Source organism: Protopterus annectens, chromosome 7.part0, assembly GCF_019279795.1.
Source record: "Protopterus annectens isolate FY-2018-M chromosome 7.part0, PAN1.0, whole genome shotgun sequence".
NCBI lineage: Eukaryota > Metazoa > Chordata > Ceratodontiformes > Protopteridae > Protopterus > Protopterus annectens.
The window spans coordinates 884,555,436-884,576,624 of record NC_056739.1 but is presented as its reverse complement, the minus strand read 5'-3'; the positions used below and the strand labels follow the sequence as shown (position 1 = coordinate 884,576,624).

At 41.6% G+C, this 21,189-nt stretch overlaps 1 protein-coding gene across 2 annotated transcripts in view; it reads left to right on the top strand.

The window, feature by feature from the left end:
- The window catches only part of RCN2 (reticulocalbin 2), a 436,021-nt gene that overhangs the window by 65,674 nt on the left and 349,158 nt on the right, over positions 1-21,189 (top strand). For both annotated transcript variants that reach the window (XM_044077463.1, XM_044077464.1), the window contains exon 3: positions 6,234-6,399. In XM_044077463.1, coding sequence (XP_043933398.1) covers positions 6,253-6,399 — 147 coding nt within the window. In that variant the 5' untranslated portion in view covers positions 6,234-6,252. The remainder of the gene's footprint in view (positions 1-6,233; positions 6,400-21,189) is intronic.

The following is a 21,189-nucleotide window of genomic DNA, read 5'->3' as shown; positions in this document are numbered from 1 at the left end:
ACAAAAAATTGGTCCTTTCCAGCTACTGACAGACCACAGAGGGGTAAATACAGACGTCCAAGGGGCAGAGGACAACCACAAGCCCAGTACAAACCTCACCAGTGGGGCACTACAACACAGAAGGGAGGAGAAGACAGGTCCCAATCCACCAGAAGGCAAACTCAATGACTTGCACCTCATCTGGCCAAGCAACACTCTCTTGGCAGCCCCCTTGGGAGGAAAACTCGCACTTTTTTCAGACAACTGGCACATTGTCACAAAGGACAAATGGGTCCTAGACATAATTTTACGAGGATACAGATTCCATTTCCACACCTTGCTAATGAAAAGAGGAATGCCAAACCTGCCACAAAATCAATGGGCAGAGGCACAAAAGCAAATTACAGCCCTCATGGACATGAGAGCCATTCAACTGGTACCTACTCGAGAGCAAGGCCAAGGATTTTACTCAAGACTCTTTCTAGTGCCCAGAAAGGACAATGCCTGGAGACCAATTCTGGACCATTCAATTCTAAACCCTTACAAGTACCCAAATTCAAGATGCTAACACTACAGCAGCTACTTCCCATGTTGGGCAAGGAAGCATGGCTAGTAACGTTGGACCTCAAGGAGGCATACCTGCATGTCCCTATCAGACAACATTGCAGAAGATACCTCTGTTTCATTACAGGTTCAACCCATTACCAATTCTCTGCACTGCCCTTTGGCTTATCTACTGTGCCCGGAGTCTTCACAAAATGCCTGGCACCAATAATTGCATACTGCAGACAAAGAGGAATTCAAATATACCCATACCTGGACGACTGCCTCATCCAAGCAGAAAACAAGGACATTCTCTTACATCATCTGGCTTTTGTAAAACATCTACTAAATTGCCTGGGGTACACAGTAAACGAAAAGAAGTCAAAACTAGTACCCTCACAAAATATGACATTCCTGGGTGCCAGCTTGAATACAACGCCCCAGAAGGCTTATCTTACGCCAGACAAACAACTACAACTGACTCAATATTTCAAAACAATGGCAACAAAGACCCAATTAACTGCAAGAAAAATTCTGCAGGCCTTGGGCTTCATGGCATCTTGCATACTAATAATACCGTTTGCAAAGCTGCATATGAGGAAATTACAGTGGTACCTAAAAAGCGTATGGTCTCAACACAGCCACAGCTTGGACACAATGATATCTCTCATTCCCTGCCTACAACAGGAGTTTCTATGGTGGTCACAGGCATGTCACCTCAACAAGGGTCAGCCTTTCACCTTGCCCCCAGCCAGGCAAACTATCACAACAGATGCATCAGATTACGCCTGGGGGGCACACATGGCAGGACAGTGCATTCAAGGCGTATGGACTGCAGATCAAAGGAATCTGCACATCACTCAAAAAGATATGCTAGCTGTACAGAAAGCTCTGATAGCCTTCAAGGATCTATTACATCCAGGACAACTTAAAGACGGACAACACCACAGTAATGTGGTACATAAACAAACAAGGGGGTACACATTCATACCCTCTATGCAGGCAAGTAATGATCTTATGGAACACAGCTCTGGCTTACCAAGTTCAGTTACAAGCTCAATTCCTGCCAGGACAGAAGAACACATTGGCAGACGACGTCAGCAGAAACATCAAGGATCCCCACGAGTGGAAACTAGATCCACAAATATTTGTAATGATAACTCAAAAATGGGGCCTTCCACACAGACCTGTTTGCCAGTCCTCAAAACTATCAACTAACAAAATTTTGTACAAGGACACTTCACCATCAAGCTTGGAAAGTGGACACACTCTTTCAGTTGGAAAAACCTGACAGTATATGCCTTCCCTCCATTGCCTCTCCTCACAAAGGTACTTCTGAATGTCAAAAGGAGAGACCATGACTGATTCTCATAGCCCCAGACTGGCCACACCAGCACTGGTACCTGCTATTGAGGAATATGGCCCACGGCCCACCATGGATATTGTCACAAATTCCCCATTTGCTCACACAACAAAACAATCAGATTATTCACAGCCAGCTCAAAACCTTAAATCTGGCTGCATGGCAAATCAACTAAGCATCCAGACAGCTCCTCTTTCCCAAGCAGTTCTGGATGTTATTCTGGAAGTCAGGAGGCCAAGCACCAAGAAGGCTTATTCGGACAAATGGAAAAGGTTTTGTGCCTGGAACCAAGCTAAAGGCCAAGACACAATTCAGCCTCACATGCCTCACATTCTACAGTATTTAACTGAGATGTTGCACAAAGGACTTTCTTTCTCCTCCATTAAAATCCATGCTTCAGCTATTTCAGCCCACTACAACATGGATCCACCTTTATTTTCACATCCACTTCTAAGGCAGTTCCTCAGAGGGGCAAAAAACATTAGACCACCCAGGAGAGCTCCTACACCAACATGGGACCTCAGTTTTGTTCTGGAAAAACTAACGCTACCTGCCTTTGAACCAGCTTTCTCTGCAGATCTTCATTTCCTATCATGGAAGACTGCCCTGCTGCTAGCAATAACTTCAGCTAGAAGAGTCTCAGAGCTACAGGCACTAATGGCAGTGGAACCTTTCCTCATTTTTCATCAAGACAGAGTTTCTCTACGAACTAATCCTTCCTTTATGCCTAAGGTGGTTTCCAGTGTGGCTTTAAATCAAACCATCCACTTACCCACCTTCTTCCCAAATCCACAGAACAAAGGTGAGAGACTCCTGCATTCCTTGGACATTCACAGGCAACTTCGTTACTACTTGGACAAAACTAAGACTTTCAGAAAATCTGACCAGCTCTTTGTATCCTATGCTACAGCTTCTCAAGGGAAGGCTATATCAAAGCAAACCATTTCCAAATGGATAGGTCATTGCATACGTTTCTGCTATACTCATCATGGAAAACCAGTTCCTGCTACCATTAGGTCCCACTCTACCAGGGCAACAGCTACTTCTACAGTCTTCCTCAGGGGGGGTACCAACCAAGGAGATTTTAGAAGCTGCAACTTGGAGTTCAGTACACACCTTTAACAAACACTATCACTTACCTCTTTACTCTAAGACTAGGGCGGGCTTCGCCACTGCAGTTCTGCAGGGCCTTATAGCCTCCTCTAACCCTCTATGATACCTCCTCCCATCCTTAGCTTTGGGATTCAACCCAAGTGTGATGACTGCAGCAGGGTAACATGATGAACATAGTACAGTTTTGTACCTACCATAAATGTAGATGTTCGAGTGTTCACCCTGCTGCAGTCCAGGTTACCCTCCCTCAATCCCCTCTGATCTACTGGCAAAATCTCTTCAATACCTTACTGATGTATTTGCTTATAGTTGAAGGGATTTTGTGTTTGTGCAAAGGTTTCTCAATTTGGTACTAATTACTGACCACCTTTTTGGGGGCACCTGACATCTGGGGCAAGAAAAACTGAAGAAAATGGTGTCGGTTGCACTATATGTACCCCTGGCGTACTGACGTCAGGGAAGAAGCAACAGCAACCGATGCCGGACCAAGACAATTCCGGCCGACTGCGGGACCGCCTGACAACAGGATAACCCAAGTGTGATGACTGCAGCAGGGTGAACACTCGAACATCTACATTTATGGTAGGTACAAAGCTGTACTTTTCCAGTGTGACTCTTAACCGAACAATCCACCTGCCAACTTTTTTTCCAAAGCCGCAGAACAAAGGAGAGAGAATTCTGCATTCCTTGGATGTACACAGACAGCTAAGGTTCTACTTGAGCAGGACTAAAGCTCTTAAGAAAAACTGAGCAATTACTAGTGTCATATGCTGCAGGATCAGGAAGAAAGGCTATTTCCAAGCAGACAATTTCAAAGTGAATAAGCCACTGCATCCATTTCTGCTACTTACACCATGGTAAACCTGTGCCCAAGGGCATTAGGTCGCATTCCACCAGAGCTGCAGCTACTTCAGCAGCCTTTCTCAGAGGAGTACCAACAAAAGACATTCTAGAGGCTGCTACTTTGAGCTCTGTTCACACCTTTACAAAGCATTACCATTTGCCTCTCTACTCGTCCAGGGCAGGCTTTGCCATTGCAGTGCTACAGGGCCTTATAGCCGCACCTAATGCTGTTTAGCTCCAGCCTGCCAACCATAGCTTTGGGATTCTACCCAAATGTTATGACTGCAACAGTGAAACACGAAGAACATAGTACAGTTGTGTACACTTACCATAAATGTAGATGTTCGAGTGTATTCACTGTTGCAGTCCATGTTACCCCCCCACCATCCCCCTGTCATTCTACAGTTTATCTTTCCTTCTCTATCTTCTGCAACCTATGTGGTGTATTTGCTTGTAGATGAAGGTAAAGTTTATATTAATGCATGTGTGTGTGTGTGTGTGTGTGTGTGTGTGTGTGTGTGTGTGTGTGTGTGTGTGTATATATATATATATATATATATATATATATATATATATATATATATATATATATAATACTACTTTTGGGGCACCTGACACTAAAGAAAATGGCGTTGGCTGCATGTTTTCTACCCCTGACGACCTGACGTCATGGAAGAGAAGACCGCAACCGACGCAGGACCCAAGACTTTGGAATTCAGGCCAACTGAGGGCAACCTGCCAGCAGATTACCCCCAAATGTAATGACTGCAACAGTGAATACACTCGAACATCTACATTTATGGTAAGTGTACACAACTGTACTTTGCCTGGACCGCTTATTTACTACAAGTTTTTGGTTCTGCGTTTTTTTTTGCCAGTTTACTTTATTTGTAAATTAGTGTATTTGATTCTTTGACCGTCTATTTTCAGTATGCGTGTATTTATTTATTTATTTTGACATTTGTTAACCGGGTTAGGTTGACTGGGCAGATACCCTTTTTCAGCAGAGACCCAAGAAGAAAAGCTCCAAATGATAAACAATCTACAGTTAGTTTATAAAAGTAATAACACTACATCAGAACCATAGTCTCCTATAGTTAAAACTCATACATAGTCAAAGTAAGAAGCAATACCAAACTGTATAACAGTAAGCACATGTAGCTGCATCTCATATATAGTTAAAGTATAATTTCTTACTGATATAAGACATCATCCTACAGAATATAGGGCATTTTTTTTATACATAGTCTCAGTAACAGTGATATGATACAGTATACTAGTAGGCACAGGAAGTTTCATCCTATACATAGACACTGTACAGTTTCTTACAGATGGTTCAGGAATAATTTGAAACACACTTCAGAACTGTGAAAGATTGTTCTATTGGCTATCCATATTCAAGTGCACTTTGGATCTATGGATGGAAAATTTACCCAGGACTGCCCTGTAAACTACTGCTGAGCATTAGCAGCTTCTAAATGCATTATCTCATACAAGGATCCCTGCAAATTATCTATGGTATGATCCCATTTATTCTCATTATGGGAAATATGTAATTATTGACCATGGGATGGGTAAGGCCATTCTCTAACCAAATGGGATAGGTTGATTCAAGCTCAAAAGGGGAAACTGGATTGGCTTAAAATGGCCTGCAAGGGCAGCTAACCTAGTACTTACATGAGAGCCTATAAAAAAGGGAAACAGAATATACTTTCCCAAGAATAATATTACTTTCCATAATCCAGTCTTTACTTTGTTGTTTTTGGAACAATATGTACCAGTAGGCTTATGTAGGTTTATCAAGCTGTCCTTGAGCACTGATTCGATTTTATTGGCCTCAGCCCTGTTCCTGATGTGCCTAGCACCTTTCAATATTCCTCCACAGCATCAATACTCATCTCAACCCATGATTTTCCCTGCCATGCTTTTCCTTATCAACTTGAGATGACTTTGTAGTATCAAGTAACTTGCCAGGATTCAGATATGACCACCATAGTGGGCCTGTATTCATCTATTCAGGCTTCCTTCCCTACTGATGTCCTGCTAGATAAAAATAGCTATCAGAACTGAAGTCCATTTGATTTTGACCCTTAGAAGTGATGTCTTCTTCAAGAGGCTCTCTTTTTTTTTCCTAACTCTCAGGTCTGCTGTGATAAGGACATCATGCACTCTGTAAAATGTATTAAAAAAGTAAAAATATACTGTGTTTTATAACCTAACTATATTGCCAGACTTTCTTTACATTCTAACAGATTTGCATTCATTAAAGCTTTTCAGAATATTCTAATTACATAGTAAGAAAGGCTTACTATGCAATAAAGAAAATAGATGTATCATATTTGTTAAAACACTGACCATGTCATTAATTGACTACTTTTGTTTATGCTTTTAGGTCTGTAACTTGTATACAAATGCATGCTGTGCTGGTTGTGAGCAGCATAATGACCGTTCTCTGTTCAGCTCACTTGGCTCACAAACACAGTCACCTGAGTGAAGAACATTATGTGGATGGAGAGCACAATGCTGATTATGATCGTGAAGCACTCTTTGGTGGTGAGGTAGATTTTCTTTTTGTATTACTGAGTTATATGCCTGTTTCAGTGAATATCTTGCATTCAAGCCACCTCTCTTTCCTGAAGCGTTAGGCAGGCACAGTTATTGTACACATTTTTTGTAAAGTTTTTCTAAGCATTTGTTGCACATATTTTACCTGTCAGGTAGTTTGTAAACTAGAGCATAAATAGTAAGTTGTTAGGATTGGGAGCACTAAAACAGCTCATTAGGAGATGAGTCCTAGATGGAGAATTAATGTTAATGTTTTGTCATGAGAGAAATTAGATGCATTGTTAAGGGTTAGAAGTGAAGCTTGTAGGCAGAGAGAGAGTACTGGGGCTGACCATAGAGTAGGCCTTGGCCTGTTACAGGCAACCCTATGTGATTATGCTTGTGCAAGACAAAGTGTTTTGAGACCAGAACTGATGGAGTTTTAATGTTCAGATGGACAGCTGCTTGGAGGGATTTTCAGCAAAGTGGACTGCTTTAGGACATTTTCCTGGTATATATATATATGTGTGTGTGTTTATTTATAATCCAGATTTTTTTATGCTGTTTGGGTTGTTTCAAAGTACATATTAGGGCTGGATTCAGATACAGTATATGGAAAGAATAGGATATAGTGCAGCATTTGTGAACAAAAACAGTCTGCAGTTCAGTAAAACTTTGCAACATATCTGGAACATCAAAGCCATTACAGCCTGAATACTAATACAGGTCATATGCCAAGTATATATTCCACAAATAAAGACATGTAGCCTGCTGGTAGAACTCATTTCTCTTGTACCTTTGAAAAAAATGCCTATTGTCGAGTGCACCAGCCTCTGGAACATTCCAACAGCATATGCCATGCCCCATGCAGCTTTTCACCCATGTGCTGTGTATGTTTGTTACTACAGTTGACCAGGAGACAAATTCCATCTTCCAGTCATCATCTGGCCATGAAAGCTTTAGTAGACATACGTACAAGCTTACACCTAGAGTAACACGAGGCATGCAGTACCTGTGTTGTGATGATGTGACAGAAACAGTATATGCTGACAACTGGTTGCCCTGTGTGCATCATGCATCAGGCATCATCACATTCAGCAACAGTAGTAAACTGTCATTTGAGAGAAATGTTATCACCTGCTCAGTGTACAGGGCCCACACAAGTCACAGTAATGGGGACATACTAGCTGGAGGACATGTGTATCAATGTTGGTATGGCAGACACACCCTCACAGTTACTTAGGGGTGTGTTCACCGTGTACTGCTGGTGAAGATCCATGACTATACCTAATCACAATCAAAACTTCAGAGGCTTATATGTGCCTGTGCTGCAACCTGACTGCCACAGAGGAATACCATGCTAGGATGTTCACGTAGAGTTCAGAGTGGGTGTTACGGAGGTAGCCATGGGTTGTTGCAAGAGGGCTGACAGTTATATCAGCTCTGCTGTCCACACCATCACTAGCTGTAGGTGGCACTTGTATCATAACCTCTTTCAGAGAGAGAGTGATATGCCATATACCATGGTGGTTTCTATTCATGCCCAAGCAAAAGCTGTATTGTGCCATACACATTTGCAAGATATCAGATACCATGTGGCAAAGTGGGTGGTGGTGGGGAGGAGGGCTTACCAGATTTTGTCTGACAATGCTGCCAGTTGCATTTGCCTTGTTTGGCTGTGTCACCTCTAATTTTGGAAGTCACTAGCAGCTTGTCTTCTGTGCAATGCTATGGCTACAGTTGTGCATACCCATACTATGCCAGACTCATTACATTTCTTTAATTAATTAATTAATTAATTAATTAATTAATTAATTAATTATTGTTTGGGTCTCTCCCGCATTGCATACCTTACAACTGTCCATCTGCTGCTTTGCTGCAGTTACTCTGTAGTGTCCCTGATATTGTCTCTTGGGCCTTGGACCACTTTAGCTGTAGGTGGGTTGGGAAAGGGACGTGGTAAAATGGAGTGGAGTTTCTTGCAGTGTCATATATTCTGTCATATAAACAGGAGATTTTTTTTTTTTGTAATTTTTTTATAATGTTCTAACTGAGCAGAGCTGGTGATGTCTCACTGCATGTAATATCACTTAGCTCCACCCTACCCTCTAATGCCATATTTTAATGGCAGTCTGTCTTGTAGTCATGGCATGCCCTGTTAACTGTCTGGGAGTGCCAGATTACAGATGGCAATCCCACCTCTCCTTCCCAGAATAGGAGAGCTGACAAAATGCTTCTTCTTTCCATTCTGTCTCCTCCAGCACCCAAGGCACTAATCAATCTCAGGTCACCTGGGTTGCAATCAGTACTCCAGACCTCTACATCATGGACACTGGGCAGTAATTATCATGAGTGATGGTATGAGTGGCTTGTACCATATCCTACATGGCCTGCATATTCTCATGATGCACCTTTTGTCATTTCCTTCACATGTGCCAATCACATGCGGCATATCCTTGGTGGCCCTTATAGTGCCATCCTGGACAACTTTCTTTGAAGTCCACAAGCAGATATTGCTGCACAGATAGATTTTGCAGTCCAGGCTGCTTATGCTCCCTAATTGTGCAGTAGCTTCATGTCTCATTTCCCTAGCAGTCTCTTCATATGCATTTGTGTTTGGTTATTCCAGCACTCGTGTTAGTTGGCTTCCACATTAGTGATACTTGACTCAATCAAAACTGTGTTTTTTTTTTTTTTTTTTTTTTTCTTATCTTCATCTTTATCCTGTCAGATGTGCTTGATGGACCTTTAGGTTGCTTACCTATACATAAAAATTATGAAGCAGTTCAGAAGGTTTCCCCATTTAGTCCATGTGCCATTTACTACCAATTCCAATTCCTGCCCTTTGGCCTTACCCCAGACTCCTATGTGTTCATCAAGTGCATGTTGGCAGTCGTAGCCCATCTCAGGCTGAAGGGGTTCTTGATTTTCCCATATCTCTATGATTGTCTCCTTACTGCAGATACAAAATAATCCCTTATTTTAGCAGGAGATTACTTGCTCCATTTGTGTTTCATCTTCTAGTATTTTATTAACCTTTGAAAAATCAAACCTGGTGCCATACTCATCTTTAGATGGCATAGGCTGCCCATCTGGAGATCATAACAAAAATTACAAGACTCCCTGCGCAAAGACTTCTATCCCTCAGGCTACAATTCCCCAGCAGCAGCAGCAGCAGCAGCAGCAACAATGCTTGTTCCTTAAGCCATATATCAAATGAGAGTACTAAAGTGGACACTCAGAATGCAGTGGGTTCCAGTCCACTCACTTCAGTTACCTGTCTGACTGTCCATAGTCTGTAAGACTTGTGTGAGTGGTGGATTCAGTCCCCCCCAGTATAAATAGGCTGACCCTTTTTCTTCCCTCTTTGGTCAGGGGCACTACAAAGGAAGGACATTTTAAAGGAATGTGGTCTCACCAAGAGGGTAGTCCTCACAGTATTGCAGGCACTATGAGACTTCCTTTCTTGAGGTGTGATCTTGCTACAATCAGATAACACCTCAGTTATGTGGTACCTCAGCAAGCAAGGAAGATCCCAATTATATCCCTTGTGCCAAGAGGCTATTAGATTGTGTGTCAGTTGGCAATGTGTTCAGTGTTTTTTTGACAGGAAAGCACATTGTACTAGTCTTCTGTTTTTTTAATTTCTCCAAGTCTGTTGGGTTTCTAATACCGTGATGGGAATGGACCCCATTCCTAAGTCAAAGTACGATTAAAGTTCATGAAATTAGTATTGTTTCAATCTTTGACGTCAGCCAGAAGTGCTGTTTGCAGCACACGCAGTGTGCCCAGTAATTACTCCTGCAATTCATATGGGGTTACATGTGTTGGTAACATATCTAAATACAATTGTCGATTCTTTTTTATAAGACCCATTGCTCCTACTACTATATGAACTGCCAGGTATCTTTCTTCCACATTGCTCTTATTTCTGCCTGCAAATCCTGATATTTTATGACTTTGTATCTGTCTGTACACAAGACACTGTAGTCATTGGGTGTGGCAATTTCAATGATCAATGCTACTTTTGTCGTCTTTTCATGGACCACTATATCCAGTTTTCTAGCATCTGTCTTTTGAACTGTTGGTAATGGATGATGACATGTGATATAGACTTCTTCATTTTCTATGATGCTTTGTGTCTCATGTTTCCGGTGTTTTTCAGCCACTTCAGTACCATAATGTTTGCATACTCCCCAGTGCAACAGTCTTGCCACATTATTATGGCATTCAGTATATAGTCCTTCTGCCATTAGTATGTCACAACCAGCAACGAGGTGTGCAACTGTTTCCAATTCTGTTTTACAAAACCTACATTTGTCTGTTTCTCCCACATATTCAATGGACTTTGTAAACCAATGTGTATGTAGCCCACTATCTTGGGTCGCCAATATTGACCTTTCATCTCTTGGTTTGAATTTGCCTCTCCTAAACCATTCCTATGTTCAATCCTAATCCAACATGAGGTTCTTCCAGAAGTTTTCTATACTTGCAACTATATTTATGCATTTTCCACATTTCTTGTTTTCTCATCTGGTCCTTCACCTTATATTCTTTCTTTTATTTTTTGGCACATTCAGTTGCTGCCTGATTTTTTATCTACTTCTGGTTAGATTTCCATTTTTGCTTGACACTGATATGCTTCTGCTAGACTAAGCAGTGAATTGATCTTAGATTTATTCTTCTCATGTTTCAGAACTTTCACAACGTTCGGGTCTTGTGAGGTCAGCAGATATGTGTGCAGTCCCACGATTGCAGATCTATACATGTAATCAATTTTAAGGAGGCCTATCCCTCCTTCGGAACAGGGAATATATAATCTTGATATGTGCTGATTTTTATAAATTATTTGGTGAGCAAGAAGCATTCTTCTTGTTTTCCTGTTTAATCCATCTAACATGTTTTGGGGACAGTCAGTCACTCCAAAACTGTAAGTTAGGACAGAAGAGCAAATTGGTTTTTATAGCTTGAATTTGCTTCCTAGATGTCAAAGCTGATGTTCATCATGCATACAGCTGCAGTCATCACACTTGGGTTATCCTGCCGTCAGGCGGGTCCTCAGTCGGCCGAATTACAAAGTCTAGGTCCGGCGTCGGTTGTCATCGCTTCTTCCCTGACGTCAGTGCGGCAGGGGTATAAAAGAGGCAGCCGACGCCATTTTCTTCAGTTTTTCTTGCCGCGCGGTGCCCGAAGCAGAAGCAGTTCGCAAGTGCCGGTCGGCCAGCTCCTGAGATTTATGAACAGTATTTCAGCCGAAGTCTTCTTTAAAGCTAAGTACCCCGTTGGGGAAACTTTTCTTGCCTCAGACCGATGTCAGACAAAGTTAATAATTGCATTTCTTGTGGGAAGCAAATACCGCATAAGGATTTCCACTCTTACTGTATACCTTGCTTAGGGCCAGACCACGACGTCTCGGCCTGCCGTTTTTGTGCTAGGTTTAACAAGTGCACTATTAAGCACCGGGCAGAGTTCGCCCTTCATTATTTTGGCAAAAAATTTAATTATATCATGTCGTCGGATACACTGACGCCAATTTTAGGCAAAAAACGCAAGGATAAGGATAGACATCCGAGGCCTGAACCAAGTACTGAGATCACACTTAGGCCGACTACCAGTTCTCTGGTTCTCAGCGAGGCGCCTACGCAGCCCCTGACTACCGATGAAACTATTTTACCGGCGACTTCAGTACCCGAGGCCGCAGGATCCTCGGTCTCCATTCCCACTGCAGATACCGACGCCACTCTTGGCGGGGAAACCGAAATTTCAGTGAGGCCTGCCATTTCTGAAGGTGTTTTCAGGCCTACAACCTCTTCTATTAAATTATTCACTAAGTCTAAAGCTGCAATGAAAATTAAAAAAACAAGGGCCTCAGACCCCCTCTCAAGGCCCCATGCCTAAAAAACAGATGCTTAAAATGGCTGAGGATTTGATTACTCTCATCAGGGGTTCTCAACCCCCGCCCCCAGACAAAAGACCCAGGTTGGAGGAAGACTACCCTTCCTCAGACCAGGCTTCTATTACTTCAGACCATTCTGAGGACCAGGATTACACCTATTCCCCATTTGAAGACTCTGATGCTGAGGAGTCTATTCCCTTGGTCTCCCCCCTGAGGACTTCTCTGTTGGGGAAACCCTGCATACATTGAGAGAGCACTTCCACTGGGAAGGCCAAGATTACTCAGATTCCAAGAAAAGGCTCAGGGAATTTCTACTACTTCCCCAGCATAGGTCCCTGGTTATTCCTCCTGTCTTAGATATTTTGGATGATGTGTACGCAGAAGCCAGTCTTAATCCAGACTCATTACCTCCAGCCCCTGTTAAACCAGACAGATATTACTGGGTTCCTGATTCTCACCAGTTCCTCTATAAAAGCCATACTGCTGACCCAGAAACAATTTCACAGGGTCCCAAGGGGATTAAGGCCTCTACTGCTAAAAACCCTTTGCCTTCAGAGAGAGATGCTAGAGCATTAGAAAGGTGGGGGAAAAAGGTGTATACATCAGCCACTTTAACCATGAGGGCATTAAACTGTCAATTTCATATTTTAAAATACCAACAGTTCTTGCTATCTCAGCTGAATGGCAAAATGACACAAACAGAACAGCCAGACTTGAAAGAGTTGCAGGATTTGTTGCATGGAGCAGAACAAGTGGGGAAACATACCTTGCAGTGTGGTTTTGATGCTTTAGAGGCCTCGTGCAGAGCTGCTGTCACGGGGTCTGTCATACGTAGACATGCTTGGCTCAAAGAGCAAACCTTACCAGATCATGTCAAAGCAAAGTTATTAGATGCACCACTACAAAAAGATGTATTGTTCGGTGCTAAAGCTGAGGAGGTACTAAAGAAAATGGAGGAAAAAGTAAAATCAATGCAAACAGTTAAAGATTTCTTGCAGGTGCAGCCTCCACGCTTCAGCAGAAACTGGCCTTCAAAAAATTGGTTCTTTCCAACCACGGACAGACCCCAGAGGGGCAGATACAAACACCCAAGGGGTAGAGAACAAACCTCAAGGATCTTACAGAGCTAGACAGTAGCAAACACCAGCCCCCAGAGGTGGAGAAGATAGACCACAGTCATTTAGAAAACAGATGCAATGACTTTCCCCTATGCCTGCCAAACAAAGATATAATGGCAGCACCTTTGGGCAGAAAACTGGCCTTATTTTCAAAAAACTGGCACATTGTTACACAGGACAAATGGATTCTGGATATTATAGACAGAGGCTACAAGTTCCACTTTCACACCCTTTCAAAAATGAGAGGCATGCCAAACCTGCCACAAAATCAATGGGCAGAGGCACAAAGGCAAATTTCCGCTCTCATGGATATGAAAGCAATTCAAGAGGTACCTGCAAAAGAACAAGGTCAAGGTTTTTATTCAAGGCTATTCCTGGTACCAAGGAAGGACAAAGATTGGAGACCCATCTTAGACCTATCTATTCTAAACACATATCTAGAGGTACCAAAATTCAAGATGCTCACATTACAGCAGCTTCTTCCCATCCTGGGCAAGGAGTCTTGGCTGGTAACGTTGGACCTCAAGGAGGCATACCTGCATGTCCCTATCAGACAAGATTGCAGAAGATACCTCAGATTTCTTGCAGGTTCAACCCATTATCAATTCTCTGCATTGCCCTTTGGCTTATCTACTGCACCCAGAGTGTTTACGAAATGCCTGGCATCAGTAATTGCCTTCTGCAGACAACGAGGAATCCAAATCTACCCATATATAGACGACTGCCTGATCCAAGCAGACAGAAAGGACCTTCTATTGCAACATCTGGTGTTTGTAATAAAACTGTTAAACTGCCTGGGGTACACAGTAAACAAAAAGAAATCAAAACTAATACCTTCTCAACAGATAATTTTCCTGGGTGCCAGCTTAAATACAACAACCCAGATGGCCTACCTCACGCCAGACAAACAAGGGCAACTGTCTCAATACTACAACAAAATGGCAACTTTAACCAGGCTAACTGCAAGGAAAATCCTGCAGGCTCTGGGGTTCATGGCATCTTGCATCCTACTAATACCATTTGCAAAGCTGCATATGAGGAAACTACAATGGTACCTAAAAAACTTATGGTCTCAGCACAGCCACATCTTGGAAACAATTATACCACTCATTCCATGCCTTCAAAAGGAATTTTTGCGGTGGGGTCAAGCATGCCAAAGAAACACAGGTCTTCCTTTCTGTTTACCGCAAGCAACTCAAATAATCGCAACAGACACCTCAGACTATGCCTGGGGAGCACACATGGCAGGTCAGTGTATTCCGGGAAAATGGTCCCAAAAAGAGATGCACCTACACATCAACCAAAAGGAGATGCTAACCGTACAAAATGCTCTTATGACCTTCAAAGACCTACAGCATCCAGGCCAGCTATTAATAAGGACAGACAACACCACAGTCATGTGGTACATAAACAAACAGGGGGGAACACATTCATGCCCCCTGTGCAGGCAAGCCATGACCCTGTGGAACACAACACTGGAATTACAAATTCAACTACAGGCACAATTCCTGCCAGGGAAGGAAAACACACTGGCAGACAACTTAAGCAGAAATATGACAGACCCACATGAATGGAAGTTGCATCCTCAAGTCTTCTCAAAGATAACTCAGGCATGGGGACTGCCAGACATAGATCTATTTGCTACACACAGAAATTACCAGTTGGAAAAATTCTGCTCAAGGACCTATCATTCACAGGCCTGGAAAGTGGACGCGCACTCTTTCAGTTAGACAACATTGACAGTCTATGCCTTCCCGCCTCTACCTCTACTGGCCAAAGTCCTATTAAAAACCAGAGCAGAGAGGCCACAAATGATTCTCATTGCTCCAGACTGGCCACAACAGCACTGGTATCCTCTCCTAAAGAGCCCGTCACACACACCACCATGGATCCTTCCTCAAGTTCCTCTTCTGTTGTCCCAGCACAACTACAAGACCCTTCACAGCCAGCTCAGAACTCTAAATCTAGCTGCATGGAGAATACCTTAGTTTACCAACAAACTCTCCTCTCCAAAGAGGTACAGGATGTCATCTTGGAGGCCAGGAGACCCTCTACTAGAAAAACCTACTCCGCCAAATGGAAACGATTTTGTACCTGGAATCAAGCAAAGGGTCAGAATCCTTTGGTAATAAATATACCTCAGATTTTACAGTACCTAACTGAGATGTTAAACAGTGGCCTCTCCTTCTCTTCCATCAAGATCCACGCTTCAGCCATTTCAGCACAATACAATACGGATCCTCCTTTATTCTCACATCCTCTATTAAGACAGTTCCTCAGAGGGGCAAAAAATATAAAACCCCCACAGAAACTACCAGCTCCAGCTTGGGACCTCAACTTCGTATTGGAGAAGCTGACACTGCCTCCTTTTGAGCCGGCTTCTTCAGCAGAGCTACAATACTTGTCATAGAAAACAGCCTTCCTACTGGCTATTACCTCAGCACGCAGGGTTTCGGAGCTACAGGCCCTCATGGCTGTGCAACCATTCATCATTTTCCATCAGGACAGGGTCTCCTTACGAACCAACCCTACCTTCATGCCAAAGGTAGTATCCAGTGTGGCTTTCAATCAGTCTATTCATTTACCTACCTTTTATCCAAATCCACAGAACAAAGGAGAGAGGCTACTACACTCCTTAGACATTCACAGGCAACTTTGTTATTACTTGGACAGAACAAAGTCATTCAGAAAATCTGAGCAGCTCTTTGTGTCCTATGCTACAGGTGCTCAAGGCAAGGCTATTTCCAAACAGACTGTTTCAAAATGGATAGCCCACTGCATACGCTTTTGTTATTCATTTCATGGAAAATCAGTGCCTGTATACATCAGATCCCACTCCACCAGGGCTACAGCTACCTCAGCAGCTTTCCTCAGGGGGGGGGTCCCTACCAAGGACATTTTAGAAGCAGCTACTTGAAGTTCAGTGCGCACTTTCTCCAAACACTACCACCTTCCACTATACTCAAAATCTAGAGCAGGCTTTGCCACAGTAGTCCTGCAGGGCATTCTAGCCCCTCCTAATTCCGCTTAGTACCAGCCACCCTTACTTAGCTTTGGAATTCTACCCAAGTGTGATGACTGCAGCTGTATGCACGATGAACATAGTACAGTTTTGTACCTACCATAAATGTAGATGTTCGAGTGTGCATACAGCTGCAGTCCAGGATACCCTCCCTCCATCCCCTCTTAGGACAGGACTTATGACAAACACCTTTTAGATACAACCTATTTGGGGTATTCCTTTATGGTGCATTTGCTTGCAACTACTGTTTTGATTTATCTACTTTTGTATGTTTGCATGACATCATGTTTTGCCTTCCTTTCTGGGGGCACCTGACATCTGGGGCAAGAAAAACTGAAGAAAATAGCGTCGGCTGCCTCTTTTATACTCCTGCCGCACTGACGTTAGGGAAGAAGTGATGACAACTGACGCCGGACCTAGACTTTGGAATTCGGCCGACCGAGGACCCGCCTGACGGCAGGATAACCCAAGTGTGATGACTGCAGCTGTATGCGCACTCTAACATCTACATTTATGGTAGGTACAAAACTGTACTTCTTCAGGATTGATTTAAGTCTTCTGAAGTATTCCTTACTATGTTTCATTCGCATTTGTTCATGCTTTGTTTATCCTTCATCAATTCCCACATATTTATACACTCCCTCTTGCTCAAGTTCTTTTATATCACATTCCTGCCCCCAGACTGATGTTTTCTTTGTGCTGCAGTTTTCCTGCTTTAAAAGTTGCTTTTGCACATTTATCAAGACTAAATGACATTCTTATATCATCTGAAAAAGTTTTGACAACTTGTAGTTGTGCTTTCAGTGCCTCATCTGATGAGCTATACAGTTTTAAATAATTAACAAAGAGAAGGTGGGAAGTCTTAACACTGTTGTTTTCCAGGAGCCAAATTATAGCCATGACTTAAGCTGTTAAGTAAGACAGCTTAATGGGTTAAGGGCAAGACAGACAGAATAGCAGCAGTATTATGAAATTAGAAGCCAAGTAGGCAACAGATGTAATTATATCCTGAACAGGAAAAAGAGAAAACTGGAGAGGGATTAGTATGAATATGAAAACAATTGCTGTTACCCCAAACCCAAAAGAAACACATATTATTGGCCAAAAAGGAATTCTGAGTATTTTAATGGTATAGATGATTTTAATAAGAATTTTAATGACAACTTTGAAAATAGGGAACAAGATAGAGAAAATAGTGGACAGAGAGGGACGGGTAACCCCCCTTAACACACATGACCCTTTAGAGTATTCCCTTCTCTGGAGGTCAGAGAGGATATGGAACAAAGAGGTCACTTATCAAGAGGACGGATAGAGGAGGAGAGGCAGAGACAGGTTTTAACTGAACAACCCTATCTAGTAGAGGAAGAAACTCACTTGGAAGGAATTGTGATTGATGGGTTTAAGTTAACATATAAAGGCTATAATATTTTCAATTATAATGATGTTGAGGTCAATGAAACTTGTTTTAATTTATTTTTTAGAGGCTTGAATTTTGTCCCCAAAAATAAATGTGATGTGAGGAAATTAGTTATTGACATTAAAATATTTTTAAGAAAGAAAAACCTTGAGGTATTGTTTGCGGGGAGAGATACGATTACAAATGGGGATGAAGGGTTACGAAAGAAGGGTATTGTTAACCCACCCTTACACCCTCAGTTAAACAATTTTGAAAATATGGTTGAAAGGGAATTGAGTGGGTATAAGTGGGAGCAAGTTTTCCTCTAACCTGACCAAAGTAGAAAGGAACTTACTAGAAGAACTTAGGAACAACAGGTATTTAAGAATAATGAAACCAGACAAGGGGGGAGGACTGGTCTTTATGAACAGTATTACCAACGAGGCTAAGATGATGAAGTTACTACAAAATGAGAATAAATATGTTAGATTATCAGTGAATGAAATTAACATTGCATACAAGAGAATTTATGTAGCCTTATATGATCTTTTAATAGAAGGAGTTATTGACAAAAGTATGTTTGAATTTTTACATAACAACAAACCAAGAGTTCCCTTTTTTTTGGAATACAGAAGGTGCATAAATGACCCATCTTTGCATCCTAATGTAGCAGCAGAAGGCTCAGTAACAGCCCCTATTATCTAGATTTCTGGATGTAAAGCTCAAAAAATTAGCAATGAGGGGTGTTACATTCCTGCAGGATTCGTGGGATTTTCTTAGGAATGTGAGAGAGGAGCTATTTAGGGAAGATATTATGCTTATCACAATAGATATTGTTTATTTATTTGGCTCCATACCACACGAACAAGGGTTAGAGTGGTTCAAGGAGTCTTTGGGGAGGGACGATTTTGTAACATCCAACAAAGTTAATTTATGTTTACAACTAATTGTGTTGGTCTTAAAAAATAATTTTATTTGCTGCCAAGGTTTGTTCTTTTAGCAAATTAATGGTGTAGCTTTGGGGGCAAGATGTGCCCTGGTTTACACAGATTTGATTTTGTCTATATGGGAAGAAACATTTGTTATTAATAGCCAATACAAAAATTGTTGAGTTTTGTATAAACGTTTTTTAGATGATATTTGTATTTTTTGGACTGAGACGTTGAAAACATTTTTGGAATTTTTTCAATACATTACTGAATCTACTGAATTTTTACGTTTTACCTATGATATTGGACATAGTGAAGTGAATTATTTGGATGTTACTGTATACAAAGATAGTGGTTTGTATAGATCTAAAGTTTATCGGAAGAAAACATACTCCAACTCGATTCTCCAGTACGTCACTACATACCCCTTCCACCAGAAGAAAGGTATAGTTAAGGGGCAGTTTGTAAGAATCATCAAGATGACCACAGATGAAAATGAATTTCTTAGGGAATGTGAAGTTTTGAAGAACATGTTTATTGATGGAGGTTACCCTGCAGAGTTAATTTGTGATGTTTTTCTGTGAAGTTTAGAGGAATAGAAAAGACACATTTGCCCCAATTTTAGGAGTAAAATAAAGCCCCCCCCCCCAAGTAATGTTGAAGGTTGCTTAGATCCCCTTTTTTATAGGAAAGAGAAGGATGAAGGGTATGAGAATGCCTTTGTTACTGATTACAGTGGAGACTCTGGTACTATTATGGACATAATGAAAAGGAAATGGGAAAAATTTGCCAGTATATCAGACCTTAAGTTAAATTTCGACCAACCTTTGAAATTTACCATAAGAAAGGTAGGGGTATTAAGGACTTATTAGAACATAATAATATTGGTGGGCGGTCACGGTGGTGCAGCGGTTAGCGTTGCCGCCTCACAGCAAGAGGTTCTCTGGTTCAATCCTCAGCTGGGGTGCCTTATGTGCAGAGTCTGCATGTCCTCCCTGTGGTCACGTGGGTTTCCTCCAGGTGCTCTGGTTTCCTCCCACATCCCAAAGACATGCTGTAGGTGGATTGGACACTTTAAATTGGCCCTAGGTGTGAGTGTGTGCGTGTGTGTGCCTTCTGTGGAAGGTTGGGTGCCGGCCTGGCAACTCGACACCGTAAAACTCCACTGACAATCATGAGCGGACAGGTGATCTGCTGTGGCGACCCCTAACTGGGAAAAGCCGAAAGAAGAAGAACATAATAATAGTGGTAACAACAAACATGGAAGAAAGAAGGAAAGGCACATTTAAATGTGGCATGTGCCCACAATGGCCATATTAGTAATGTAGAGAATTCACACCTCAAATCAAGAGATAGAATGATTGCAGGTAAAACGTATAACACTTGCGAGAGTAGTAGGGTGGTCTATATTGCAACTTGGGGTACCTGTAAAGCATTCTATATTGGGAAAACTGAGAGAAAGTTAGAGGAGAATATACAAACATTTAAATGCTAGTCAGAATAAAAACCAAAGAAATGCTTTGTATAAATGCACTTTAAATCCTGGCTGGATTCCATTTTTTTATCTTGGAAGAAATAAATACCTAAGGATTTTAGAGGTAGTATGTGGGAGACAAGTATCGAGTACAGGGAACTATATTGGCAAATAATTTTAGATTCCAACAGACCACCTGGGTTAAATGATGCTGTTTCTTCAGCCCCAGTTTTAAAACTCAGAGCAGCTAGACTTTAGAAACAGCTGCTTTGAAAGGATACAGTGCTTTTTATGTGCCCAACTAATAATTGTCTTGGCTTATTTTATCTGTCTTGTGTTTGTTATACTTTGTCCACTAGATGGTACTATAACACGACTTTGATATGTAAAAGTTTTTTTTATGGATTTAATAATTTATTTACTTCTTTTTTCTACTTGCACACACTATATGTGTTTAAGAAATGTTTTTTTAGACAGGCAAGTGTTTTTTTTATATTTTTAACTCATTCATTTGAATTGTACTATAATGTTTTATGCTTTATTACATACACATTGGCACATTCAAGGGAAGTGATTTTAACGGCTAGTTTAGATTGGTGGATTGTTTTAGACAAGAGATGACATTATTGGTGGTTTGGGATGGTTTTTAGTATAAATGATTATGTAATGAACAACCGTTTTACATCTGATGAAGTCTTTATGAATGAGAACGCTAGCAACTGTACGAGGCGTTTATATGTGTTGTGTACTTCAGTTTTTACATTTTGTTGATTACAAGTGTTTTTTTGCACTTTATATCCTTTTGTGACTGTTATACATTTTAAGCACTCTTTTATCCATGAACGTGGGATAGTATAAAATGCTTTTTTGTAGTCAGTCCATGCCATACTTAGATTCTTCCTGATTTTACAGTCTCCACTATGACTATTTAACAACAAATGATCCTTTGATCCATATGACTTTCTTTTA